General features: G+C 50.2%; 1 protein-coding gene across 3 annotated transcripts in view; it reads left to right on the top strand.

Moving 5' to 3' along the window:
* The window catches only part of bmpr1ba (bone morphogenetic protein receptor type 1Ba), a 162,419-nt gene that overhangs the window by 135,240 nt on the left and 11,858 nt on the right, over nt 1-15,321 (top strand). For all 3 annotated transcript variants that reach the window (XM_014172483.3, XM_014172486.3, XM_014172484.3), the window contains 2 exons: nt 9,908-10,067; nt 11,693-11,795. In XM_014172483.3, coding sequence (XP_014027958.1) covers nt 9,908-10,067; nt 11,693-11,795 — 263 coding nt within the window. The remainder of the gene's footprint in view (nt 1-9,907; nt 10,068-11,692; nt 11,796-15,321) is intronic.

The raw sequence follows: 15,321 nt of genomic DNA, 5'->3' as shown, positions 1-15,321 counted from the left end.
CTGTACCCTGTGCTGTGAGTCAGAGTTACACGCACAACTCCCCTTTTCTTCCCCTTTTCTTCCCCTGCTTCCCCCTCCCCTCTCTTTGGTAGTTTGTACAATGTGGCGCCTGCTGAAAGAGCAGGGTTTTAGGTGCTTGGTAATTGGGTGCTGAAAGCACCCCGTATCCTGCCTATACGTTCTCCGTCAATGAGGTATGGCCCCGCGATGAGCACAAAGCTAAGGATCACACCCTGCATCATGTGTCATAGCAAATACAAGGCCCACCATCACCATCACCATCAATCGTGCTTATGTAAATGATCCAGCACGGGATGGTTTTAGACCCAGAGAAATGGAGAGGGGTGACGGGAAAGAGAAACATGCTGGGAAGAAGATGAATGGACGTATCTCTCTGGAGAGACTACAAAGACCTGTCGGTTGTACACATGAGGTTAATGACCCCCCCCCTAATCAAAGCTAGTCTATATCATGAAGAGTGATACAAAGTCAGAAACTCCTAGGGGATACATTTTCTATCTCACATGTATGTCGGTTACAGCTTTATCATGTCAAATATTCCCGCTTTATTTTGTTACCACGTGGTCATCTGACCACACACACACACACACACACACACACGACATTCCCTCCCCAGAGACTCGGCTGCTAAAAATGTCCGTAACATTGTCCAGTCTCTCTCGAACATGTTTTTCTTTCAGTGGCTAAGTTTATACAGTTGCTGATGTGGCAGAGAGCTTTTCCTGTGAAGAGGTTAGAAGGAGCTAGGGTACTAGGGATCGCTGGTCACATAACTGACCAAAACAAAAGCCGTTTCCATTGGAGTCGTAGTACACTTGATTCCTTCTTGGCTCTGACACGACTTTTCCACCGTTATTTTGTTTGAAATGTAAATGTTGTCCTCCCATGTCGTTCCACACGACCAGCTAGGTGAGGTGCAGAGCCCAGAGGATGAACTCTGTGTTCCAAATGGCTCTACTCTATCAATATCTATCTATTACCCATGGGCCCCTGGGGGGAATGCACCACACACACTGGTTGTCTCTGAACAGTTGACAGCTCCCAGGTGTTGGATTATTCTGGTGCACCAGGAGGAGGGAAGGGGGGGCTTCAGAGAAGGAGCGAAGGGGGGCGACAGAGAAGGAGGGAAGGGGGAACAACGGAGGAGGAGAAGGGGGAACGACGGAGGAGGACGGAAGGGGGAGCGACAGGAGGAGGGAAGGGGGGGCGACAGAGGAGGAGGGAAGGGGGCGACAGAAGGAGGGAAGGGGGAGCGACAGAGGAGGAGGGAAAGGGGGGCGACAGAGGAGGAGGGAAGGGGGTGACAGAAGGAGAGAAGGGGGGGGCGACAGAGAAGGAGGGAAGGGGGGGCGACGGAGAAGGGGGAACGACGGAGGAGGAGGGAAGGGGGGGCGACAGAGGAGGAGGGAAGGGGGAACGACGGAGGAGGAGGGAAGGGGGGCGACAGAGGAGGAGGGAAGGGGGAACGACGGAGGAGGGCGGGAGGGAAGGGGGGGCGACAGGAGGAGGGAAGGGGGGGCGACAGGAGGAGGGAAGGGGGGGCGACAGAGGAGGAGGGCGGGAGGGAAGGGGGGGCAACAGAAGAGGAAGGCGGGAGGGAACGGGGGGCGACAGAGGAGGAGGGAAGGGGGGGCTTCAGAGAAGGAGGGAAGGGGGGGCGACAGAGAAGGAGGGAAGGGGGAACAACGGAGGAGGAGAAGGGGGAGCGACGGAGGAGGAGGGAAGGGGGAGCGACAGGAGGAGGGAAGGGGGGGCGACAGAGGAGGAGGGAAAGGGGGGCGACGGAGGAGGGAAGGGGGTGACAGAAGGAGAGAAGGGGGGGCGACAGAGAAGGAGGGAAGGGGGGGGCGACGGAGAAGGGGGAACGACGGAGGAGGAGGGAAGGGGGGGCGACAGAGGAGGAGGGAAGGGGGAACGACGGAGGAGGGCGGGAGGGAAGGGGGGGCGACAGGAGGAGGGAAGGGGGGCGACAGAGGAGGAGGGCGGGAGGGAAGGGGGGGCGACAGAGGAGGAGGGCGGGAGGGAGGGAAGGGGGGGCGACAGAGGAGGAGGGCGGGAGGGAAGGGGGGGCAACAGAGGAGGAAGGCGGGAGGGAAGGGGGGGCGACAGAGGAGGAGGGAAGGGGGGGCGACAGAGGAGGAGGGAAGGGGGGGCGACAGAGGAGGAGGGAAGGGGGGGCGACAGAGGAGGAGGGAAGGGGGAACGACGGAGGAGGGCGGGAGGGAAGGGGGGGCGACAGGAGGAGGGAAGGGGGGCGACAGAGGAGGAGGGCGGGAGGGAGGGAAGGGGGGGCGACAGAGGAGGAGGGCGGGAGGGAAGGGGGGGGCGACAGAGGAGGAGGGAAGGGGGGGCTTCAGAGAAGGAGGGAAGGGGGGGCGACAGAGAAGGAGGGCGGGAGGGAAGGGGGGGCGACAGAGGAGGAGGGCGGGAGGGAAGGGGGGGCAACAGAGGAGGAGGGCGGGAGGGAAGGGGGGGCAACAGAGGAGGAGGGCGGGAGGGAGGGAAGGGGGGGCGACAGAGGAGGAGGGCGGGAGGGAAGGGGGGGCGACAGAGGAGGAGGGCGGGAGGGAGGAGAGGGGGGGCGACAGAGGAGGAGGGCGGGAGGGAAGGGGGGGCGACAGAGGAGGAGGGCGGGAGGGAAGGGGGGGCGACAGAGGAGGAGGGCGGGAGGGAAGGGGGGGCAACAGAGGAGGAGGGCGGGAGGGAAGGGGGGGCAACAGAGGAGGAAGGCGGGAGGGAAGGGGGGGCAACAGAGGAGGAGGGCGGGAGGGAAGGGGGGGCGACAGAGGAGGAGGGAAGGGGGGGCGACAGAGGAGGAGGGAAGGGGGGGCGACAGAGGAGGAGGGAAGGGGGGGCGACGGAGGAGGAGGAGGGAAGGGGGAACGACGGAGGAGGGCGGGAGGGAAGGGGGGGCGACAGAGGAGGAGGGCGGGAGGGAAGGGGGGGCGACAGAGGAGGAGGGAAGGGGGGGCGACAGAGGAGGAGGGAAGGGGGGGCGACAGAGGAGGAGGGAAGGGGGAACGACGGAGGAGGGCGGGAGGGAAGGGGGGGCGACAGGAGGAGGGAAGGGGGGGCGACAGAGGAGGAGGGCGGGAGGGAGGGAAGGGGGGGCGACAGAGGAGGAGGGCGGGAGGGAAGGGGGGGCGACAGAGGAGGAGGGAAGGGGGGGCGACAGAGGAGGAGGGAAGGGGGGGCTTCAGAGAAGGAGGGAAGGGGGGGCGACAGAGAAGGAGGGGCGGGAGGGAAGGGGGGGCGACAGAGGAGGAGGGCGGGAGGGAAGGGGGGGCAACAGAGGAGGAGGGCGGGAGGGAAGGGGGGGCGACAGAGAAGGAGGGAAGGGGGAACGACGGAGGAGGAGAAGGGGGAACGACGGAGGAGGAGGGAAGGGGGAGCGACAGGAGGAGGGAAGGGGGAGCGACAGGAGGAGGTTGGATGGAGGGAAGGAAGGGGAGAATAGACCAGTGAACAGCACTCTATCCTCTCTGTTCTGAACTGAGACGAGCTCCCTGCAGCTCTGTCAAATACCATTTATTCAGCCACTGCACCTCTCTCTGCACCTCTCTCTGCACCCAAATCAGAGCATGTGTCACAAATGTCACCCTATTCCCTGTATAGTGCACTTCTTTTGATCAGGGCCCTTAAGGCACTATTGTAGTTCACTATAAACACAGGGCACTATAAAGGGAATAGGGTGCCATTTGGGACATATCCAGAGCTTTGTTTACGTGGCCCTTTGAAAGCCTGTCTCTGTCGTCTGTCTGTCTGTCTCCCTCTCTCTCTCTGTCTGTCTGTCTGTCTCTCTCTGTCTGTGTCTGTCTTTGTCTGTGTCTGTCTCTGGCCTCAGCGGTATTTGACATTGGATTAGATTTGATAAGAGGACCGGTTTAGTCCACCTCACTACCTCTAGCTCTATTCTTCTCAGTGGACCATGGTGGCAGTAAAGTTGAAATGGCTGACGTTTTTGTTTGAATTGGATCTATGTTTTGGAGTGGAAGGAGCTGGAGCCTCAGGATTCACGTGAGAAAGTAAACCGTGTTTTATCATCACTTTCAAGCTTCCATCATCCCTCCATCATCCCTCCATCATCCTTCCATCATCCTTCCGTCGTCCTTCCATCATCCCATGTCTGTGACTTAGACCAGTGTTTATGTGAGTGAGAGCTCCTATAAGGCACACCTCCGGTGCGCTCTTTTAAACAGACGTGTGTTAAATGGCAGGTTGAAGGAGCAATCAGCAGTTGAAACAATAACAAAAAGTTTCCCCCGTCACTGTTTCAGTAAAAAGCTGAGGGGATGAGACTGGAGAAATGTAACCACTCTCAAATTCATAGACAGAGCTATGGATTCAAGGACTGACCATCCATGACATCAACAGTATAGTTTTATCCTTGTTTGTTTACATTTGCTGTGTATTCAAACATTGGAGTAAAACAATGAAGCTTTTATTTTGAGTTGTGATTAGTGGAGGCTGCTGGGGGGAGGACGTCTCATAGTCATGTCTGGAACGGGGTTTATGGAATGGCATCAAGCACATGGAAACCATGGAAACCACGTGTTTGATGTTGATACCTTTCCACCTATTCCGCTCCAGCCATTACCACGTGCCTGTCCTCCCCATTTAAGGTACCACCAACCTCCTGTGGTTCTGAAGTAAAACAAGCTTATATTTTGTGTTCTGATGAGGTACGACAGTTGAACTAAGCTCATGAGCCATTATAAGTTAGATTCTCCAAGAATCAATGGGTACATAAGATTCATTTATAAGCCCAAAAATGTATGTAGCAACTGCAGATTTCCCCTTTAAACCAAGAACACGCCACATAAACACTTCCCCTGCTATTTGACATCAAAACCAATGGCTGACCTTTCCCCTAATTACAATATAATTGAATTGAATTGGCCTCATTGGTCTGAAGTACAACGTCAGTGATGCGTGTGTCTACCAGGCTGCAAGGAGTAGTGTGACACAGAGTTGCCAGGAAAGAGAGATCTTTCCAAATTCCTCAACTTCAGTTCACCTCTATTCGTCCTTGTGCATGAAGACCTACAATTTCAAGATTTCCCTTGTTTTAGAGGAAAGATACATCCTGTCCTTTAAACCCCTCCTCTTCTTCAGTATCCTGTCCTTTAAACCCCTCCTCTTCTTCAGTATCCTGTCCTTTAAACCCCTCCTCTTCTTCAGTATCCTGTCCTTTAAACCCCTCCTCTTCTTCAGTATCCTGTCCTTTAAACCCCTCCTCTTCTTCAGTATCCTGTCCTTTAAACCCCTCCTCTTCTTCAGTATCCTGTCCTTTAAACCCCTCCTCTTCTTCAGTATCCTGTCCTTTAAACCCCTCCTCTTCTTCTGTATCCTGTCCTTTAAACCCCTCCTCTTCTTCAGTATCCTGTCCTTTAAACCCCTCCTCTTCTTCAGTATCCTGTCCTTTAAACCCCTCCTCTTCTTCAGTATCCTGTCCTTTAAACCCCTCCTCTTCTTCTGTATCCTGTCCTTTAAACCCCTCCTCTTCTTCTGTATCCTGTCCTTTAAACCCCTCCTCTTCTTCAGTATCCTGTCCTTTAAACCCCTCCTCTTCTTCAGTATCCTGTCCTTTAAACCCCTCCTCTTCTTCAGTATCCTGTCCTTTAAACCCCTCCTCTTCTTCTGTATCCTGTCCTTTAAACCCCTCCTCTTCTTCAGTATCCTGTCCTTTAAACCCCTCCTCTTCTTCAGTATCCTGTCCTTTAAACCCCTCCTCTTCTTCTGTATCCTGTCCTTTAAACCCCTCCTCTTCTTCAGTATCCTGTCCTTTAAACCCCTCCTCTTCTTCAGTATCCTGTCCTGTAAACCCCTCCTCTTCTTCAGTATCCTGTCCTTTAAACCCCTCCTCTTCTTCAGTATCCTGTCCTTTAAACCCCTCCTCTTCTTCAGTATCCTGTCCTGTAAACCCCTCCTCTTCTTCAGTATCCTGTCCTTTAAACCCCTCCTCTTCTTCAGTATCCTGTCCTTTAAACCCCTCCTCTTCTTCAGTATCGTGTCCTGTAAACCCCTCCTCTTCTTCAGTATCGTGTCCTGTAAACCCCTCCTCTTCTTCAGTATCCTGTCCTTTAAACCCCTCCTCTTCTTCAGTATCCTGTCCTTTAAACCCCTCCTCTTCTTCAGTATCCTGTCCTTTAAACCCCTCCTCTTCTTCAATATCCTGTCCTTTAAACCCCTCCTCTTCTTCAGTATCCTGTCCTTTAAACCCCTCCTCTTCTTCAGTATCCTGTCCTTTAAACCCCTCCTCTTCTTCAGTATCCTGTCCTTTAAACCCCTCCTCTTCTTCAGTATCCTGTCCTTTAAACCCCTCCTCTTCTTCAGTATCGTGTCCTGTAAACCCCTCCTCATCTTCAGTATCCTGTCCTTTAAACCCCTCCTCTTCTTCAGTATCCTGTCCTTTAAACCCCTCCTCTTCTTCAGTATCCTGTCCTTTAAACCCCTCCTCTTCTTCAGTATCCTGTCCTTTAAACCCCTCCTCTTCTTCTGTATCCTGTCCTTTAAACCCCTCCTCTTCTTCAGTATCCTGTCCTTTAAACCCCTCCTCTTCTTCAGTATCCTGTCCTTTAAACCCCTCCTCTTCTTCTGTATCCTGTCCTTTAAACCCCTCCTCTTCTTCTGTATCCTGTCCTTTAAACCCCTCCTCTTCTTCAGTATCCTGTCCTTTAAACCCCTCCTCTTCTTCAGTATCCTGTCCTTTAAACCCCTCCTCTTCTTCAGTATCCTGTCCTGTAAACCCCTCCTCTTCTTCAGTATCCTGTCCTTTAAACCCCTCCTCTTCTTCAGTATCCTGTCCTTTAAACCCCTCCTCTTCTTCAGTATCCTGTCCTTTAAACCCCTCTTCTTCTTCAGTATCCTGTCCTTTAAACCCCTCCTCTTCTTCAGTATCCTGTCCTTTAAACCCCTCCTCTTCTTCTGTATCCTGTCCTTTAAACCCCTCCTCTTCTTCAGTATCCTGTCCTTTAAACCCCTCCTCTTCTTCAGTATCCTGTCCTTTAAACCCCTCCTCTTCTTCTGTATCCTGTCCTTTAAACCCCTCCTCTTCTTCAGTATCCTGTCCTTTAAACCCTTCCTCTTCTTCAGCATCCTGTCCTGTAAACCCCTCCTCTTCTTCAGTATCCTGTCCTTTAAACCCCTCCTCTTCTTCAGTATCCTGTCCTTTAAACCCCTCCTCTTCTTCAGTATCCTGTCCTTTAAACCCCTCCTCTTCTTCAGTATCCTGTCCTTTAAACCCCTCCTCTTCTTCAGTATCCTGTCCTTTAAACCCTTCCTCTTCTTCAGTATCCTGTCCTTTAAACCCTTCCTCTTCTTCAGTATCCTGTCCTGTAAACCCCTCCCCTTCTTCTGTATCCTGTCCTTTAAACCCCTCCTCTTCTTCAGTATCCTGTCCTTTAAACCCCTCCTCTTCTTCAGTATCCTGTCCTTTAAACCCCTCCTCTTCTTCAGTATCCTGTCCTGTAAACCCCTCCTCTTCTTCAGTATCCTGTCCTTTAAACCCCTCCTCTTCTTCAGTATCCTGTCCTTTAAACCCCTCCTCTTCTTCAGTATCCTGTCCTTTAAACCCCTCCTCTTCTTCAGTATCCTGTCCTTTAAACCCCTCCTCTTCTTCTGTATCCTGTCCTTTAAACCCCTCCTCTTCTTCTGTATCCTGTCCTTTAAACCCCTCCTCTTCTTCAGTATCCTGTCCTTTAAACCCCTCCTCTTCTTCAGTATCCTGTCCTTTAAACCCCTCCTCTTCTTCAGTATCCTGTCCTTTAAACCCCTCCTCTTCTTCAGTATCCTGTCCTTTAAACCCCTCCTCTTCTTCAGTATTCTGTCCTTTAAACCCCTCCTCTTCTTCAGTATCCTGTCCTTTAAACCCCTCCTCTTCTTCAGTATCCTGTCCTGTAAACCCCTCCTCTTCTACAGTATCCTGTCCTGTAAACCCCTCCTCTTCTACAGTATCCTGTCCTGTAAACCCCTCCTCTTCTTCAGTATCCTGTCCTTTAAACCCCTCCTCTTCTTCAGTATCCTGTCCTTTAAACCCCTCCTCTTCTTCAGTATCGTGTCCTTTAAACCCCTCCTCTTCTTCAGTATCCTGTCCTTTAAACCCCTCCTCTTCTTCAGTATCCTGTCCTGTAAACCCCTCCTCTTCTTCAGTATCCTGTCCTTTAAACCCCTCCTCTTCTTCAGTATCCTGTCCTTTAAACCCCTCCACTTCTTCAGTATCCTGTCCTGTAAACTCCACTCAAAGTCCTAGCTTTACTACACAAATAGATGGTTTTCCAGACACAGATTAAGTATAATCCTGGACTAAAAAGTATTTTTGATTTTCCACTGAAAGCCCTTTTTAGTCCAGGACTACTGTTAGATGAGTCTCGACATTGAAATGATCTAACATGTCTGGTGTAATATGGCTGGTTTTTAGGCTTAATCTGTTTCCGGGAAACCGCCCCAAGAAGTCAACTATCAAAGCTAGTGAATGTCCCCAAAAGTCACATTTGTCTTTTATACACTGAGTAGACAAAACATTAGGGACACCTGCTCTTTCCATGACATACCAGACAACTGACCAGGTGAAAGCTATGATCCCTTATTGATGTTACTTGTTAAATCCACTTTAATCAGTGTAGATGAAGGGGAGGAGACAGGTTAAAGAAGGATTTGTACACCTTGAGACAATTGAGACATGGATTGTGTATGTGTGCCATTCAGAGGGTGAATTGGCAAGACAAAGGTTTAAGTGCCTTTGAACGGGGTATTGGTAGTAGGTGCCAGGCAGGCGCACCGGTTTGTGTCAAGAACTACAACACTGCTGGGTTTTTCACGCTCAACAGTTTCCCGTGTGTATCAAGAATAATCCACCACCCAAAGGACATCCAGCCAACATCACACAACTGTGGGAAGCATTGGAGTCAACATGGGCCAGCATCCCTGTGGAACGTTTTCCACACCTTGTAGAGTCCATGCCTAGACGAGGCGATTCTGCAGGCAGATTGGGGGTGCAACTCAATATTAGGAAGGTGTTCCTAATGTTTTGTACACTCAGTGTATACGTCGAATACGTTTTAAGGGACTAGGCTTTCTGTAAAGCTGTTGTCTATACATAATAAGGATATGTCCCACTTCTTTTGGCTACCTGGTTCCACGGTCTTCCACTCTGTCTGGAAAGCTCTTCCCCTGTTGACAGATTGGACGATTTGATCGGTGTGAAGTCAATCTTTGGAGAGGGTATCGTATGACTGCTAGTGTTTATTGTAACAAGGAAGGACACTTACTTTTTTTTTTTTTGGACGATCTCCACGATGCAGCTGTGAAGCATCTGGTCTGAATGAGTGTGCCAGAATGAAAGTGATGCGTCCCAAATGGCATCCTATCCCCTGTTGTGTGCACTACTTTTGAACCGGGTCCATAGGGCTCTTGTTAAAAGTAGTGCGCAGTGTGCAGGGGACAGGATACTATTTGGAACACTTGCGTCTTTGGACTTTCTTCTCCTGATGTGACAAACAGGTGCTCTTTTGAAACGGGATGTGTGTGTAGGAAACGCTGGAGACTATAGTACAACAATGGCTACTTGGATGTAACTATTTTGGAATATGATTTCCAAGACTTTGTCATGGTATCTTTTTTTTGTGAACACCTGTTTATTATTGACTTGTACAACAACGCTATAATCAATGAGAAACAAAAAGAAATGTTGAATCCAGCCCATCCCAACCCCAGCCCGTCCCAAGTCTTTACACAAAAGTACATTATTCTCTATCTCTCACTTTGATATTGACCTGTTTAACGAAAAAGTAAAAATAACTTGTTTTTGTGACAAAACTAATGAAGGTGTGATTGTTGCTTGGGAATCCTAAGTCTAACCCTCTGTCTCTCTGTCCTGTCCTTGTAGCTAACGTTCTGGACAGTATGTTGCTGAGGACTTTGGGGAAGGCGGCGGTGGACGGTGAAAAGGAGTCCAGTGGGAGCACAGCCCCAGCCCTGCCCCAGCGACAGCTCTGGTGTTACTGCTATCACCACTGTCCTGAGGACTCCACCAACAACACCTGCAGGTGTGGGCCCAACACACACACACACACACACGGATGTATGCACACACATGAACTCATGAATGTACTCTCTATCTCTCACTCACACACACACACACACACACACATTTATTTTACTATCCTTGTGGGGACCAAACAATTGATTCCCATTACAAAATCATATTTTCCCTAACCCCTATGTCTAAAATAGCCTTTTTCTTTGTCCCCACTTGTTTTAATTCCTTGTTTTACTATCCTTGTGAGGACTTCTGGTACCCATAAGGATAGTAAAACCAAACACACACACAAATGCAAAACCATGCTCTCACACACACACACACACACACACACACACTATATCCTACGCATATATTTGATGCTCATCTTGCACATGTTGATCCAACACTGGCCCATCCACATTCACAGTGCTGATCTCAGATCAGGTCCTCTCTGTCCATATAATCTTATTAATTAAAACTGATCCTAGACCAGCATTTTTAAACGATTTGTGAGTATGTGCCACTTTCATACTCTCCTTAGGCTGTATTGATAACCATGGAAGATAAAATGTATCAGTACTTCACCTTAGTGCAGTATACTTACAGTATGATTTAACAGTTTTGTGTGTATTGTTCTGCCTAATGCAGTTTGTTTGGAGTGAAACTTAGCAGGGTGTGTGGCGCTTGCTCGCTGACACGTTCCCTGTCGATGTGTTTTCCCCTTAGCAACTCAACCCTCAAATATTCCCTGACGTCCCATATTATTGCCTGATGTGCTGTGCTAATTAGTTTAACGCACACGCTGTCACACACAATAACATCAGTGGCTAATTACTCTGTCTCTTGCCAACTTTGAATATAACATGAATTCATCATTAACGTCATGAAACTGAAGTCCTCTGGGCTAATATTTAACTCCAATAACAACCCTGAACGTGACCTGTTAGTAAAGCTGCACACACACACAAACACTCACTCACTCGCACTATTCCTGTGAGGACTTTTTGGGGACCAACAATTCATTCCCATTCAAAATCCCTTTTTCCCCTAAACCTAAACCCCTAAGACTTTTTACAAGTGAGGACCGGCAAAATGTCATCACTTCTCATCATTTTTGTTGGCTCACTATTCTTGTGAGGCCTTCTGATAATCACACGTATAGTAAACTGTGTATACACACACACACACACACACACACACACACACACACACACACACACACACACACACACACACACACACACACACACACACACACACACACACACACCAGTTGTGAATGGTACTCACAACATTTGACTAATTAGCCCCGATCACTAATTAATTAGATGTTGATAATGTACATTATTAATAAGTACATGAAGTCATTGTGCTGGACATAATAGAAATGACTGATGATAATTTTTATGCCTATTGATGGTGCTATTAATGCAGTAATGATCTGAGTAATGGTGATAATGTATATAGTGATGATGTATGTGAAGCACCTTGTACTGCATTTATTTGGGGGGTACGAAATAAAGTTTGATTTGATCGTGATGTTAGATGGTAATGCGTTGTGTTTTGTGATCTAGGACGGATAATGATCTGAGTAATGGTGATAGTGCAGGTAGATTGTGATGATCTAGATGGTAATGTGTTGTGATTTAGGACGGATGGGTACTGCTTCACCATGGTGGAGGAAGAGGAGGGAGGGGTCCCTGTCCTCACATCAGGATGTCTGGGTCTGGTGGGATCAGAGTTCCAGTGCAGGGTAAGTCTGAGGACCACTCCACCACACTGAAACCACCTCACTCCACCACACTGAAACCACCCCACTCCACCACACTGAAACCACCTCACTGAAACCATTCAACCACACTGAAACCACCTCACTGAAACCATTCAACCACACTGAAACCACCTCACTGAAACCATTCAACCACACTGAAACCACCACACTGAAACCATTCCACCACACTGAAACCACCACACTGAAACCATTCCACCACCCTGAACCACCCCACTCCACCACACTGAAACCACCTCACTGAAACCATTCAACCACACTGAAACCATTCAACCACACTGAAACCACCACACTGAAACCACTCCACTCCACCACACTGAAACCACCTCACTCCACCACACTAAAACCACCCCACTCCACCACACTGAAACCACCTCACTCTTCCACACTGAAACCACTCCACCACACTGAAACCACTCCACCACACTGAAACCACTCCACCACACTGAAACCACCTCACTCTTCCACACTGAAACCACCTCACTCTTCCACACTGAAACCACCTCACTCTTCCACACTGAAACCACCTCACTCTTCCACACTGAAACCACCTCACTCTTCCACACTGAAACCACCTCACTCTTCCACACTGAAACCACCTCACTCTTCCACACTGAAACCACCTCCCTCTTCCACACTGAAACCACCTCCCTCTTCTACACTGAAACCACCTCACTCTTCCACACTGAAACCACCCCACTCCACCACACTGAAACCACCCCACTCTACCACACTGAAACCACTCCACCACAATGAAACCATCGCACTCCACCACACTGAAACCAGCCCACTCCACCACACTGAAAACACTCCACCACACTGAAACCACCTCACTCCACCACACTGACACCACCACACTGACACCACCTCACTCCACCACACTGACACCACCCCACTCCACCACACTGAAACCACCTCACTGAAACCATTCAACCACACTGAAACCACCTCACTGAAACCATTCAACCACACTGAAACCACCTCACTGAAACCATTCAACCACACTGAAACCACCACACTGAAACCATTCCACCACCCTGAACCACCCCACTCCACCACACTGAAACCACCTCACTGAAACCACCACACTGAAACCATTCAACCACACTGAAACCACCACACTGAAACCACTCAACCACACTGAAACCACCACACTGAAACCATTCCACCACCCTGAACCACCCCACTCCACCACACTGAAACCACCTCACTGAAACCACCACACTGAAACCATTCAACCACACTGAAACCACCACACTGAAACCATTCAACCACACTGAAACCACCACACTGAAACCATTCCACCACCCTGAACCACCCCACTCCACCACACTGAAACCACCTCACTGAAACCACCACACTGAAACCATTCAACCACACTGAAACCACCACACTGAAACCACTCCACTCCACCACACTGAAACCACCTCACTCCACCACACTAAAACCACCCCACTCCACCACACTGAAACCACCTCACTCCACCACACTAAAACCACCCCACTCCACCACACTGAAACCACCTCACTCTTCCACACTGAAACCACTCCACCACACTGAAACCACTCCACCACACTGAAACCACTCCACCACACTGAAACCACCTCACTCTTCCACACTGAAACCACCTCACTCTTCCACACTGAAACCACCTCACTCTTCCACACTGAAACCACCTCACTCTTCCACACTGAAACCACCTCACTCTTCCACACTGAAACAACCTCCCTCTTCCACACTGAAACCACCTCACTCTTCTACACTGAAACCACCTCACTCTTCCACACTGAAACCACCCCACTCCACCACACTGAAACCACCCCACTCTACCACACTGAAACCACTCCACCACAATGAAACCATCGCACTCCACCACACTGAAACCAGCCCACTCCACCACACTGAAACCACCTCACTCCACCACACTGACACCACCACACTGACACCACCTCACTCCACCACACTGACACCACCCCACTCCACAACACTTAAACCACCCCACTCTACCACACTGAAACCATCCCACTCCACCACAATGAAACCAGCCCACTCCACCACACTGAAACCACTCCACCACACTGAAACAACTCCACCACACTGAAACAACTCGACCACACTTAAACCATCCCACTCCACCATACTGAAACCACCTCACTCCACCACACTGAAACCACTCCACCACACTGAAACCACTCCACCACACTGAAACCACTCCACCACACTGAAACCACTCCACCACACTGAAACAACTCCACCACACTTAAACCATCCCACTCCACCATACTGAAACCACCTCACTCCACCACACTGAAACCACCTCACTCTACCACACTGAAACCACCTCACTCCACCACACTGAAACCACCTCACTCCACCACACTGAAACCACCTCACTCCACCACACTGAAACCACCCCACTCCACCACAATGAAACCACCTCACTCTTCCACACTGAAACCACCTCACTCTTCCACACTGAAACCACCTCACTCTTCCACAGTGAAACCACCTCACTCTTCCACAGTGAAACCACCCCACTCTTCCACAGTGAAACCACCCCACTCTTCCACAGTGAAACCACCCCACTCTTCCACAGTGAAACCACCTCACTCCACCACACTGAAACCACTCCACTCCACCACACTGAAACCACTCCACCACACTTAAACCATCCCACTCCACCACACTGACACCACCTCACTCCACCACACTGAAAACACTCCACTACACTGAAACCACTCCACCACACTGAAACCACTCCACCACACTGAAACCACTCCACCACACTGAAACCATCCCACTTCACCACACTGAAACCACCCCACTCCACCACACTGAAAACACTCCACCACACTGAAACCACTCCACCACACTGAAACCACTCCACCACACTGAAACCACTCCACCACACTGAAACCACTCCACCACATTGAAACCATCCCACTCCACCACATTGAAACCATCCCACTCCACCATACTGAAACCACCTCACTCCACCATACTGAAACCACCCCACTCTACCACACTGAAACCACCTCACTCCACCACACTGAAACCACCTCACTCCACCACACTGAAACCAACCCACTCCACCACACTGAAACCAACCCACTCTACCACACTGAAACCACCTCACTCCACCACACTGAAACCACTCTTCCACAGTGAAACTACCTCACTCTTCCACAGTGAAACCACCTCACTCTTCCACAGTGAAACCACCTCACTCTTCCACAGTGAAACCACCTCTCTTCCACAGTGAAACCACCTCACTCCTCCACAGTGAAACCACCTCACTCCTCCACAGTGAAACCACCTCACTCCACCACACTGAAACCACTCCACCACACTTAAACCATCCCACTCCACCACACTGAAACCACTCCGCCACACTAAAACCACCCCACTCTACCACACTGAAACCACCTCACTCTACCACACTGAAACCAACCCACTCTACCACACTGAAACCACCTCACTCTACCACAGT

Source organism: Salmo salar, chromosome 24 (assembly GCF_965601325.2).
Source record: "Salmo salar chromosome 24, fSalSal1, whole genome shotgun sequence".
In the NCBI taxonomy this organism is placed as follows: Eukaryota; Metazoa; Chordata; class Actinopteri; order Salmoniformes; family Salmonidae; genus Salmo; species Salmo salar.
This window is presented reverse-complemented; position numbering and strand designations above follow the sequence as displayed.